Source organism: Notothenia coriiceps, unplaced genomic scaffold (genome assembly GCF_000735185.1).
Source record: "Notothenia coriiceps isolate Sejong01 unplaced genomic scaffold, NC01 NC01_scaffold00000667, whole genome shotgun sequence".
NCBI lineage: Eukaryota > Metazoa > Chordata > Actinopteri > Perciformes > Nototheniidae > Notothenia > Notothenia coriiceps.
The window spans coordinates 9,285-22,574 of NW_011333368.1; the positions used below are offsets into that span (position 1 = coordinate 9,285).

The 13,290-nt window shown below is 41.6% G+C and overlaps 1 protein-coding gene across 1 annotated transcript in view; it reads right to left on the reverse strand.

Moving 5' to 3' along the window:
* The window catches only part of eno4 (enolase 4), a 16,896-nt gene that overhangs the window by 1,809 nt on the left and 1,797 nt on the right, over positions 1 to 13,290 (reverse strand). The window contains exons 3-10 of the mRNA XM_010784138.1: positions 13,025 to 13,194; positions 7,774 to 7,916; positions 6,161 to 6,330; positions 5,941 to 6,069; positions 5,685 to 5,753; positions 4,904 to 5,065; positions 3,761 to 3,886; positions 3,407 to 3,581 (exon numbers count right to left, since the gene is read on the reverse strand). Coding sequence (XP_010782440.1) covers positions 3,407 to 3,581; positions 3,761 to 3,886; positions 4,904 to 5,065; positions 5,685 to 5,753; positions 5,941 to 6,069; positions 6,161 to 6,330; positions 7,774 to 7,916; positions 13,025 to 13,194 — 1,144 coding nt within the window. The remainder of the gene's footprint in view (positions 1 to 3,406; positions 3,582 to 3,760; positions 3,887 to 4,903; positions 5,066 to 5,684; positions 5,754 to 5,940; positions 6,070 to 6,160; positions 6,331 to 7,773; positions 7,917 to 13,024; positions 13,195 to 13,290) is intronic.

Below are 13,290 nucleotides of genomic sequence, written 5' to 3' on the forward strand. Positions count from 1 at the left end.
TCCCCGAATCGCCGCCTTCACGAGTGATAGTGACTAGAAAAGTTTAAAGACACTTGTATAGAACTCTCTTTACAATAAAGACACCATATATGGCTGCTTTACAAAAAATCTAGAACTAAGTAGAGTACTTTTTGCCACTGCGTTTTTGTTTTCACAACGTGTAAATTATAAAAAACAAGTCACATCGATTCCGGTCTGTGTTGGTTTGAGCGCTTGAGGTTTCTTCGTGCGGGGCTGCTTGGGCTGACAACACAGCGGAGTGCAGAGGACGCAGAGACCGGTTGTCAGCGTTGACCTTGCGTTTCTCGAAGTCGGCTGCCGGTCTTCGTGCGATGCGTTGACGCGTAGCTGCACTCACCGTTATTGAGAGGAATGGTCGTCCACCGGGGCCATCACACATAAGCAGGTAAGTTTTCTCCGTTGGTTCGCCTTCTCTCTGACGCACTATGCGCTCTCTTCTTCTTTCTGACCGCACTATATTGTTTTGTTGTGTATCGCAACGCGAACCAGAAGCAAAGAATGTAAGGTCTAGCGGTACTACTTTTTGTTTGAGAACGCAGGTCGACTCTACTTTTACTTTTTCTTATCGGGCAGGACACCACGAAATTAGCAAACAAGACCCAGGGCAGTAAAGCATAAGGCGAACGACGTACGTGGACTAAGGAGATCGACTTGTCGCGTAGTCTCATTAAATAAACTGGCCTGTCGGAAACCGGCTAACGGATGGACTAAGTGTACTGCTTGCCCATCGGAAACGCGGTTTTTCCAAACCGTGCCGGATTTTCTGGTGGGGGCTGCCACCGCCCTGTGTGGTGGACTCATCGCCGCTGTGCTGTGCGTAGGGCTACGGTCTGTAGATAGCTGCGTCTTTTTGCCGGGCCAGACAGACCCGGAATTTGGCGTTTTCACAATTCAAGAACTCTCAATGTAAAGAACCTCGACAGGCACCGTTAGTATCCTTGGTATTTCACCTTAACATAACCCTTTTCGACCACGAAAGATAACGATACCGTAAGTAAAAGAAGTCGTGTGTTGCTAACTTTGTACCCTCAACAACTTTCCTTCTTAGGACGGAGTGAAACTAGATAGTAACGTCAGCCGTGGTAAAAGTTGAAACTCGACCACGCAACTGAGCAATCAGAACACGGTCTTTACCACGATATTTGCTTAGTTACATGACTAATAATAAATAAACAAGTAACCATTGCATGTCGGCAACTTTGTAATTTATGCGCTAGTTTTGTCGGTCATTTTTAATGCAACGAAAATAACGAAAAGAAGACTTCAGGCAAATAAAGTACGTTCGTCTGTGTCCGTCTAATAACAACCTCACCGATGCTCGGTTGAGTCTTTACAAAATAACAACACCTTTTTAACTAAAATTCATGGAAGCATGTTACGTCGGATTCCGTACGGACAAGGACGACTGTCGGAGACATCGAAAACAGCAAGTTTACTGCACGAAATGTCTAAACAAAAAATTCATTTGCGTATTTTCTTGTTACAGTCTTTGTCATACAACACTTTCACTTTACGAGAAAACCCGTCTGAAAACAAGAGTCTCCCAGGTATACGACAACACAAAAAGGACAGTTCCGTGCTATTCGGGAACTTTACATGGACTGTGGGAAGCTCACATCGTTACCTTTGACGGTTATACATAAAGAGCGTCCCATTAGTGACTGTTCCTGTATATATTAATTTGTAAAATTTATTATAAGAACGTTACGTACAAACATCGAAAGTAAAGAACAAAGAAACTCCCTACTTGAAGAATTAACCACTTTATTGTCTATATATTGAGAAATTTCGCGACTTGAGGTTCCAACAGGAAGAGTGTGAACACAACAACTCGTAAAAACGGGTTTTCGGATAGGAGTAAACTTGGCCGAGACAATTATATGTTGGTGGCGCTGAGGAAACACTTCCCAATGTTATTACGACGAATAATGAGAAGAAAACTCCACATTGACAAAACTGTAAAGTCGTTAAAACGGTCGATAGTTGGATGAAAACGTGGTAAACGTTTCAGATGTACATCTGTTTATAAGATAAGATGAGTAAATACGTAAAACGTACTAATATTTGACGTATCCGACATCATCATTGCTTGTGTCGCCACCCTATTCACTGGAACTACCCGAATCCCGTACACGACATACAAAACTCCTCCACCAACGGAAATTAGACTGTGGACAGACATTTCGCAAGTGGGCTCCCGTATGACATCCTTAGCAGGGAAACACTATAGCAAACGGGAAGTTTATTCCCTGTGCTTAAACTTCTCATACCACTAACATTAAACAGCTTGAAGTTCATTATATCCGATGAGCATTATTAACATGTCACCCATTGAGCATGTTTGGGATGCTCTGGATCGGCGTATACGACAGCGTGTTCCAGTTCCTGCCAATATCCAGCAACTTCGCACAGCCATTGAAGAGGAGTGGACCAACATTCCACAGGCCACAATCAACAACCTGATCAACTCTATGCGAAGGGGATGGGTGACATGTTAGGGTTAGGGTTTAACCCTAGGGTTTTCGGACCCCCCCAGACCCCCCCAATAAAGCAAAACTGCACGTTTCAGAGTGGCCTTTTATTGTGGCCAGCCTAAGGCACACCTGTGCAATAATCATGCTGTCTTATCAGCATCTTGATATGCCACACCTGTGAGGTGGGATGGATTATCTCGGCAAAGGAGAAGTGCTCACTATCACAGATATTTTCAGATTTGTGAACAATATTTGAGAGAAATGGTTATTTTGTGTATATAGAAAATGTTTTAGATCTTTGAGTTCATCTCATGAAAAATGGGAGCAAAAACAAAAGTGTTGCATTTATATTTTTGTTCAGTGTATCTATCTATCCATCTATCAATCCATCCATCCATCCATCAATCCATCTATCCATCCATCCATCTATTTATCTATCTATCCATCCATCTATCTATCCATCTATCCATCCATCTATCCATCTATCTATCCATCTATCTATCTATCTATCAATCCATCTATCCATCCATCTATCCATCTATCTATCCATCTATCTATCTATCTATCAATCCATCTATCCATCCATCTATCTATCAATCCATCTATTCATCCATCCATCCATCTATCCATCCATCTATTCATCCATCCATCTATCTATCCATCCATCCATCCATCCATCTATCTAGTTTAAGTCAAAGTTCATGTCCTCAGTCTTAATGATTACAAACGGACTCTACTGCTGCTGTTGAAGCTTTTTAGTCAAATTGAAAGCTTATATACAGTAAAGAAAAAAGTAAAAAAGCCAAGGAATACTGTTTCTTTGTTGTATTCCTAAACTGTACTTTAATAACTAACCGCTGAGATCTGTCCTGGCCAACATTTAATGCCCCCCCCCTCAGTGGACGTGTTACCTTTGTGCTCTGATGTGATGCAGATCAAGTCACTGACTGTCGTCTCCTGAGTGTGCTTTAAGATGTGACCTCTGACTCCAGGAAGGGGCGGGGCCTTTGCCTTGTAGGTGATGTCAGAGAGCAGCAAACATGAGTCTCCAATCACATTGCTCAGCTTCTCCCACTGCTCTCTGTCCTACACACACACACACACACACACACACACACACACACACACACACACACACACACACACACACACACACACACACACACACACACACACACACACACAGTATCAACAACATTGTCTGTAAATTATAAACACAATTGTGCATGCACATCAACCCGGAAATGATAATGTTTAAGACTTACTTCTCGTCTGAGCGGATCGATGAGGGCCACCACGGCTGGGTATTTGATGACGAGGGTTTGGTACATGTCAACTAATTCATCCGGAGTCTTCAAAACTCCTGTTGCAATTTCATACTTCCCTTTAGTCTGAGGAGAGGAGGACAAACAGCTGCAGGATGTCTCTGTCAGCGGTGCTTAAACAGTATTGCAGGGTTGGGAGGGTTACTTTGAAAATGTAATCTTCTACAAAGACTAGTTACCTAGTCACCTAGTCACCTAGTCTGAGTATGAAAATAAAGAGTTATGTAATCTGATTACTTCTTGTCCCTTTTGGATTACCTCAATATCAAAAAGTAAGAGTAATCTGATTACATATTTTTTTATGTAACTGCAAGGGAATATAGTTACCTGTTTTTGTAACCCGATTACATTATTCCATTACTGCCCCAGCCTGAGTATTAGCATGTGAGCTGAGTGCACATATAAGGACGTGGCCACGTTGTCTCACATGCCCCTTTCACACCAACGCGGTTCCCGCTCTAGGTCCGTGCTAGAGCTTTTCTGGTTCGGAACCGGTTTTTCGTTTCAGCCCCCGTTTTGTTCACACCGCCCAGAGCCCGACTGGTGCTGCCACTGCTGCATCATGACGTCTCTGATTTTCTCCCCAACGGCGTCGGGTTGATGATCGTGTTGCTTTTAATCATACGAAGCCAGATTAAATTAAATAACTACTTCTCAACCCTTGTACTTTTCTCCAGAGTGCCGTGGTTCATTGTTTATTCATGTTTTTCAGCGACATTTACCGACCACTGCAGTTTAGCATCACAACGCTGTTATGAAAGTTTCTCTGGTATAAAATGGGTGATGTTAGCATAGCAACCGAAGCTAAACTGACTATCTTGACTACTTGTTGCTATCCTATTGTGGCATAAGCTGGCATTTTACCGGCGTATTTTTCATTATGATTCTACTTGTGATAGTCGGACATGAGTCATGACAACCTGTGCAGCCCATGTATTGATTCCATCCGATAGCTGCTATAATACGGCTCTGCTGCGGTGTGAACAGGAAAAAACGGTGCTTTTCAGGCTCTAGCTCCGAACCGGCCCTGGAACCGCGTTGGTGTGAAAGGGGCAACAGAGAGCCAGCAGCAGGTTCACTTACATAGTCCATGAGCTCCGACGCAGCACAGTTCAGAGCTAACTGGATCTCTGTTCCCAGAGCCAGACCAGAGTTGGAGCAGGCTTCAGTGATCAGATCCAGAGGCTGCTCGGGCCGCTCGTAGCTCACAGCCAGCACTCCACTGTCACACAGCACTGCCTGAGCCTCGGAGCAAACACACAGTTCACCTCGTCAACACCATGTATTCATTATGCTCAGCTGCATGTGAATCACAGTAGAATATTGTTCATTCATACATTTGAATGAAACAGTTGTCATTGCAAGGTTATATGTGTTGGAAGACTACCCCTCTTCACTGTTCACGTTATGATTGTTAAGACTACGGGTCATTGAACAATGCCGGAGATAATTGTGTATGCGGTACAAAAGCTGCATGACAGAAAAGGTTGAATATTGAATGCTTAGCATTCTGAAAGAGTTCCAGGCCTGCACTCATGAGTTAATTTGAAGGTGAGCAAGGACAATGGAAAATAATCTTTTATTTATGTAACGTTAAGGAACGCTCATTAAAAGGCCTTGAACTCTGCCTTGTGTACATTGTGTGCTCTCATAAAGCCCATGTTAACTCACTTCTATTCTTACAGTACGGCAGGACAAAACACGAGCAAGGACAATGGAAAATAATCTTTTATTTACGTAACGTTAAGGAACGCTCATTAAAAGGCCTTGAACTCTGCCTCGTGTACATTGTGTGCTCTCATAAAGCCCATGTTAACTCACTTCTATTCTTACAGTACGGCAGGACAAAACACGTTCCCCTCACCCCATGCTTTGTTGAAGTGTTCATTATTCTCATCATCTCCTTCTGTAACTCAAGGGTCTTTGTGATGATCTGTGGAACAAGTTCACAATGCAGTGAAAACTGAATATAGAAGAACTAAGGTGTCGTTCCAATAACACATTGTAGCATGAACAAAGGAAGCTAAATAAATTGCACAAAGGGCACTATAATTGTATACATTACCAGGTTACCTACTACTAACAGATATAACATGTAACTTCAGGTGTTTGAAAGTTACTTGTTTGACTCGTTGTCCAGCTTTGGGGATCAGGATGACCTCCTCCAGTAAACTCAGTTTCCCAGTAGAAGTTTTCCCACAGCTCAGCAGAGTTATTAAAGGCACTGGGATGTGAAACTGTGCGGGATCCTGAGTACAGTTGTTAAAGACATCATTACACTTTTCTCCCAGTGGAGTGTTAGTGAATATACACTGTGCGTGTGTGCTTGTGTGGTCTAACCTTTATGTTCTTCAGAGCTGCTATATATCTGTAAAGAGGGACGCCCTGGATTTTTGCTCCAGTTTGGGCCACAGCCAGAGACACTGAGCCGATGGCTAGGCTCCCAGGCAAAACTGCTTCTGGTGGCTCTGCTGGAGGTAATTGCTTCTCTGCAGTGGTACTCTTCTTGCCTGTGATATAAGCAAAACAAGTTTTAAAGAAGGAAACAAACAACAGCAGTCTGATCTCACAGTCTGATTTTAGGCTTGCAGGTGATGTACGGTATAGAGCAACAGAAATGAGCAAAATAAATAAGACAAGGTGGTTAAGGTGTCAGATTGTTTTGCTCCCACATCATCACATTTCAAAATCCATCCACTAGTATATTTATAAGAAGTATCACTGATGGCAGAGTTTTAGAAAAACGTACTTTACATGCGTAAGATAGCCGGCAAGATCCAGGTATTTTTAGACTAAAATGTTTAGCCATTCTTTTAACCAATTTCAGGTTAAAAAAAGGTGAGGTCAAGAATCTAAAGCACACAATGCAAATTTCTTTTGCAACCTGGTCTTGGTTGAAATATCAAGGACTGGTGGAGAAGATATATCTCTCTCTCTCTCTCTCTCTCCTAGTGTTGATACATTTACAGTGTTTGTTTTACTCCTGTGTAATACCTGTATGCCTGCCTGTAAGTCAATCAGTGGGAAAGAATACACAAAATGTGATCAAACAATCTTTTTTAATCGAACAGCCGGCCCGATGCTATCTATTAATCCTTGTGTGGGATTGTTGATCTGCAACAGGAGGTCTGCAGTCCTCTGGGATACGACTTTCCCGAGGCTGCAGAGAACTGGAAGAGCAGGTAAATATCCTCCTGACGGCTGGGAGGAAGAGTTTTCTCGGCTCTGCCACTTTTATAAATAAACTCTAAAACAGACACAGACCTTGACTGTATTATTGACCCCCCACTCTGGGTCATGTACTTATCCCTCTGGTCTGAGGTCAGACTTTTGACAATATGTCAAACACTGTAACCTGTTTGATATTGATGAATGTTTTATTGTTTTATGTTTAAAAGAAAAGAAAAAAGCTTATTTTAAACATTGTACCTTTAATGGTACCGATACAGATAATACTTGTATTAAAGGTCCCATGTCATGGCCATTTCTACTGATCATAATTCCATTGTTGAGGTCTACTAAAATAGATTTATACTGTGCAATTTTCCAAACTCACATTGGTTTCTCATACAGCATCTCTGTAAAGTATGTGTATTAACTCTCTGTCCTAAACGGCTTGTTGGAGTTTTACTCGCTACAGGGTGTACTTTGAGGGGTCTGTGACTCTGCAGACCGTTTACATGCAGAAGCTACAGAACACACAAGGGGACGGGCAATAACCAGAAAAGCACGACATGGGACCTTTAAGGCTTTGAATGATTTTTATTTGTAAGGGTAGGAGAGTCATGTTGTACAAACCGAAGATGTAACTGATTTCTAATGTAATAAATGTCCATAACAGCATAACATTAAATGGAAAAACCAGCACACAAACGTGTTCTGGTTCAGTATCTGGCTGCGCTGCTCATTTGATTTTGATACGAAATAATTAGCATGTCCAGTCTCTACTCTACCTTTATCAACACTCTTCTTGTCTTTGCTCGGTGCGGGGAGTGGGGAAGACGGCACCACCTCAGGCTCCGAGGGGGGACCAAGCTCCTCCTTCTCCTTGTTCTGGATGTCTTTGTCTTCCAGGTAGCGAGCCATAAAGAAGTTGCTGCAAAACAAGTTTAAGGTCAGAAAAACAACGCGTTCTAAAGAAGGCTGATCTTTAACAAAGATAACGGGGCAAAATGCACATAATACAAGTCAACTAGATGGTGTCGGAAAGGAAACAAGATGGCGGCATAGAGGAGAGACGTGTTTCATTGAGCTCCGGCTACAACTGTTAAATAATCCGTTTATTAATCACATTTCATGGCAAAATTATCAGAGTTTATGATCGTTGTTACTATATAATGACCCTGGAGTACTACTTTTCAAAAATTTCGGACAACATGCCCAGACAAAAGAAAGCAAAGACGACCGAGACAGAGGAGGAGGAGCATGGCGAGGGAGCACAAGCTAGCGCACCTGAACATGCTAGCAGCAGCGGTAACACGGATCCAAATATTCTAAAAACAATGGACAACATTACAGAAAAGATAACTAAGGTTCTCAACGCTAAAATAGACGCAGTGTTCGCAGCCATAAAGGATCAAACAACTCAAATTCAGGCGCTTGTAGCCCGTGTTTGCGAGCCTGAGGACAGAATTGTAAACGTGGAAACTGCGGCTGATCTGTTACAGTCTAAAGTGACTCGTCTGGAGAAGCAGGTGAGCAATAACTTAGCAATTGAACTGACAGACAAGGAAAAAGCTTATATCAACTCACCATCACCTACTTTATGGTAAGAAATATCTGCCCTCAAATCAGCTATAAACTGTCTCCTTACTAAAGAGGCAGAGAAGAAAATTAGATATGTTAAGCAAAGGTTTTATGAACATGGTGATAAACCAGGGAACTGTATTGCGTACCTTGCCAAAAAAAAAGCAGAGTCCCAGTCCATAGCTGCCATTGTTGATTCAGAAGGTAACAGAATATATAAAAATAGATTAATAAATGACTGCTTCAAAACATTTTACACGGATTTGTATTGTTCAGAGCAGACAAGTGAAGCGCCTCATTTAATGGAGGACTTTTTTGCTAAGATTAATCTTCCAACAATATCAGAGGAACAAAGAAGCCTCCTTAATGGCCCAATCACAAAAGAGGAACTTATCAATGCCATTAAAAATCTCCAGAGTGGAAAGTCACCAGGACCAGATGGACTAACCTGTGAATTTTATAAAGAATTTAGCAGCCTGCTTCTAGAACCATTACTCGAAATGCTTAATCATTCATTTACTACGACATAATTACCGCGGACTTTGAGAGAAGCAAACATATCTCTTATATTAAAAAAGGGAAAATGCCCAGAATCTTGTGCCTCCTAGGCTTCAGGCCAATAGCACTCTTGAATGTAGACCGGAAATTGCTTTCTAAGGTTCTAGCAACTCGTTTGGAGGACCTTTTGCCTATACTAATTAGAGAGGACCAAACTGGTTTTATAAAACGCCGTGATTCTACAAACAATGTAAGACGTCTTTTGAATGTTATACAGGCCTTTGAAAATGATTCTATAGATGGATTGGTGATTTCCATGGATGCAGAGAAGGCATTTGACCGTGTAGAGTGGTCCTTCCTATTCTACACATTGGACAAATTTGGTCTTGGCAATAACTTTTTGAAATGGGTGAGAATATTGTACACCAACCCACAAGCAGCTGTTGTAACTAACAGATTAAGATCAGAGTACTTTCCAACACATAGAGGCACCAGGCAGGGCTGTCCACTGTCTCCTCTCCTCTTTGCGCTCACCACTGGCTGAGATAATTAGAGCCACGCCTTCCATACATGGCTTGCAGCTTGGAGAGATATGTCATAAAATAAGTTTATATGCGGACAACGTCATAGTGTTTTTATCCCAGCCTTAGATACAGTATCAGTCCCAGCTCTCATTGAGAGGGTAGATTGGTTTAGTATTACCCCGTCATTTAATCAACTGTACAAAGCCAATTTTACTCCATTATTTGGTAAGGTAAAACAAGATTTAGATGGATCTCACTCCCTATCTCCTGGCTTGGGCGAATAGCTCTGATTAAAATGAATGTATTACCCAGGTTGCTTTATCCCATTCAGATGATTCCTATTTTATTTTCATACAGGGTGCTTAAGGATCTGAACAGCTGGCTTAGCTCTTTCATATGGGACAAACGTAGACCTAGACTAAAAATGTCAGTGCTGCAGCTGCCTGGCTCTATGGGTGGCTTAGACCTGCCAAATATTAAAGTGTATCAGCTCTGTGCTCACCTGACAGCAATATCTCAATGGATAAAGAATGATGTCTCTTCTACATGGTTGGATATTGAATCCTCATTATCAAAATGTGCTCTACAGGACTTACTGTATTTTGGGAGTTTTAAAAACATAAAAGAAAAATGTACCAACCCAATCACAATTAATGCTTTGAAAGCATGGCGGTCATCTCGCCGTATGGAAGGGAGGCTCAAATTGACTTCCATTTTCACCCCGATAACCAACAACCCAGACTTTTTGCCAGGAGTAATGGACCCTAGCTTTCAGCAGTGGCGTAAGAAAGGCTTAACTAAATTGGGGGACTTGTTCAATGACAGTTGTCTCATGTCATTTGATCAATTAAGGACAAAGTATCAGCTCCCAAGGCACGACTTCTTTCGTTTTTTGCAGATCCCAATTTAGTTAAGCCTTTCTTACGCCACTGCTGAAAGCTAGCAATACAACCCTTATAGATCACAGGGAGGTATCTGTCATTGAGAAATTCCTGTACCGTCAACCAGGGAGATTGTCTCTCAGTTTGTTTTATGAAGTAATGCGAGGCATGACTCCTAATAATACGCAAAGAGGCGAAGGGGCTTGGGAGAGGGAATTGTCAGTGACTATCGATGAGGAGACATGGGAAGATGTCTGGAATTATGCCAAAAAGATATCCATATGTGCCAGAGCAAAAGCAATGCAGTTGAGAATTATACATAGGATACATACAGTATATCCCCTAATCGCAGGCACTGTTTTAACCCCTCACTCTCCCCCATGTGTCTAAAATGTAAAACAGAAATAGGAACCCTGACCCATTGCTTCTGGTCATGCTGCAAACTTCAGAAATATTTGTCTGACATATTAGTTGAAATGGAGAAGATATTTCATAGACATTTAGATATGGACCCGCTGTCTTTGATTTTAGGTCTACCAGTCAAATCACTACCTACTGCTGCGAACAGAAGATTATATAATGTCCTTACTTTTGCTGCTAGGAAAAATATTTTGTTACAGTGGACTAAGGATCAGGTCCCATCTCTCAAAGGCTGGCGCAACATTATATTTTAGTTGGTTCCCCTGGAATATCTCACAAATATCTCACATGCCAAATCAGATCAGTTCTATACAATCTGGAAGCCTTACTTAGATTTCCTTGGACCTGAATTGTCGGCTATTATTGTTAAACGAATATCATGAATCTCCTGTCATTAAAAATTCATCATCAATCATAAATGTGATACTCCTGTAACTACCTACATATGTGTATGTTTGAGATTGAGCTGTTTTTTTGATTTTTTTGTTGTTGTCATGTTTTGTCTTTTTGCTTTGTAATTATGTACTTGTCATGTATGTGCTACGTCATTATTGTGTTGTGAAAATTGAAAAAAACTAGATGGCATCTAGTTTTATCTACCATCCTTCTGCGATCCACACATCCAGTATGATGCTCATTTCTATAGCCCTTTTCCTATAAATACCTGGGCAATGGGTCAGTACTAGTCTAGAAGCTCTTATTGCCTCAGTGGAAAAAACACTATTCTATTTCACCTGCTGTTCTCAGGTCTTTCTTGCAAAATAGATTCATAAAGTACTCTATCAATCTGTACAAAATAAAGCAAGACAACCAAATAGATATAGGTTGTTATCAGAGTTTCCGTTAACAAATTATTACCAGACTTTGAATGGTAAAATATGCTGAAGACCGGCAAATCTAAATCTCTCCGGTCAAAATGTCCGGTCAAAACAATTTCCACATAGCACAATACCGCATCAGTTGCGCCACTTATGTGACAGACAAGAAGAGTATGTGACAGACAAGAAGAGTATGTGACAGACAACAAGAGTATGTGACAGACAAGAAGAGTATGTGACAGACAAGAATAGTATGTGACAGACAAGAATAGTATGTGACAGACAAGAATAGTCCATTCTAATGTCTAACACTTAATGTGGAGAAAGAGATGTCCTGTATGGGTTGATTGTGCGTTGACCTGTTGGTAATGCCTCTGGGTTCCAGTGGGCATAAACAAATGCATAATGCTGCGCTATACTTTGCGGCCTCACCCGGTTGCATAGCGACGCTTATTGTTTAGGTGTCTTGATAAGCAGGTAGTCATATCATTAGCTAGAACTAGATAGATCTGATCGATATGGACATAAACGCGAGTGAAGTCTAATCTGACGGGAGATCAGCTGGAAACTCTGGTTGTTATGTCTGAACAATTTCCACTGCTTAATGTTTCAAATTTGAATCAAGATAGGCAGTGCAATTTCAATTAAGCGTTGTTCACATCAACCCCCACCCCATAATGATTCATAGTACTCATTAAGCTTTTCTATGGGTCAGGAGACATAATGCAAAAGCAACCAATAGGAAAAGCTCAGTGCATCAATATGATATGATGGGCTGTGACAATAGGCAAACAAGTTCCAAGCGCAACCCCGAAGGGTTCCCTTTTGTCAGTTATTTAAGTCAATACATTTTGGAATTCCAACATTTCTTCTGTAAAGTTATAAACCACTGGTTAAGCTTCTTAAATAAGCTCCTTAGTGACGTGACCACCGGGCTCAGGAATGTTTCATTCTGGAGTCCAGGAATCAGAACTGCAAAGCTCCCTCTGAGAAACCAGGGACACATCCAATGAGCGTGAAATTGGAACATTTCAAATGGCAAAGTATTTGGTTTCTCCCAGAATGTTTCTTAGTACCAATATTTGTCAGCAGCATTTAACAAAAAGAAAAATCTAAATGAATTATTCAAGGTTGCTACTTTTGAAAGCAGGGTTTTTCAAAACGACAACAAAACAAAATGTGGACAAATATAAAATGTACATACAAATAACTGCACACACCTTTATTATATCAGTGGAATACGTGGAAACAGATGACGATATCCCCACAAAAGAGCAAACCCACCACGGCAAAATAGAAAAACCACCTGAACACTACCTGAGTATGTGGTCCACCTCGGACTGCTCGCAGGGGTTCGTGCCCTTCAGCATGCTGCTCAGAGGCTCATTGATCCACTGAGCAGCAGTCCTCACGTCAGCAGCTCTCTGCTGGTCCAGGAGAGCCTCCTTGGGCCCAGAGAGGCTGGAGACAGCAGCTGAGGACATGCTCTGAACACCAACAAGGAGAAAGTTCTTTAAAAACAAAACAACAAGCTACTTTCCACAAACATGTCACACTTGATATTGATGACATGGATGGGGGGG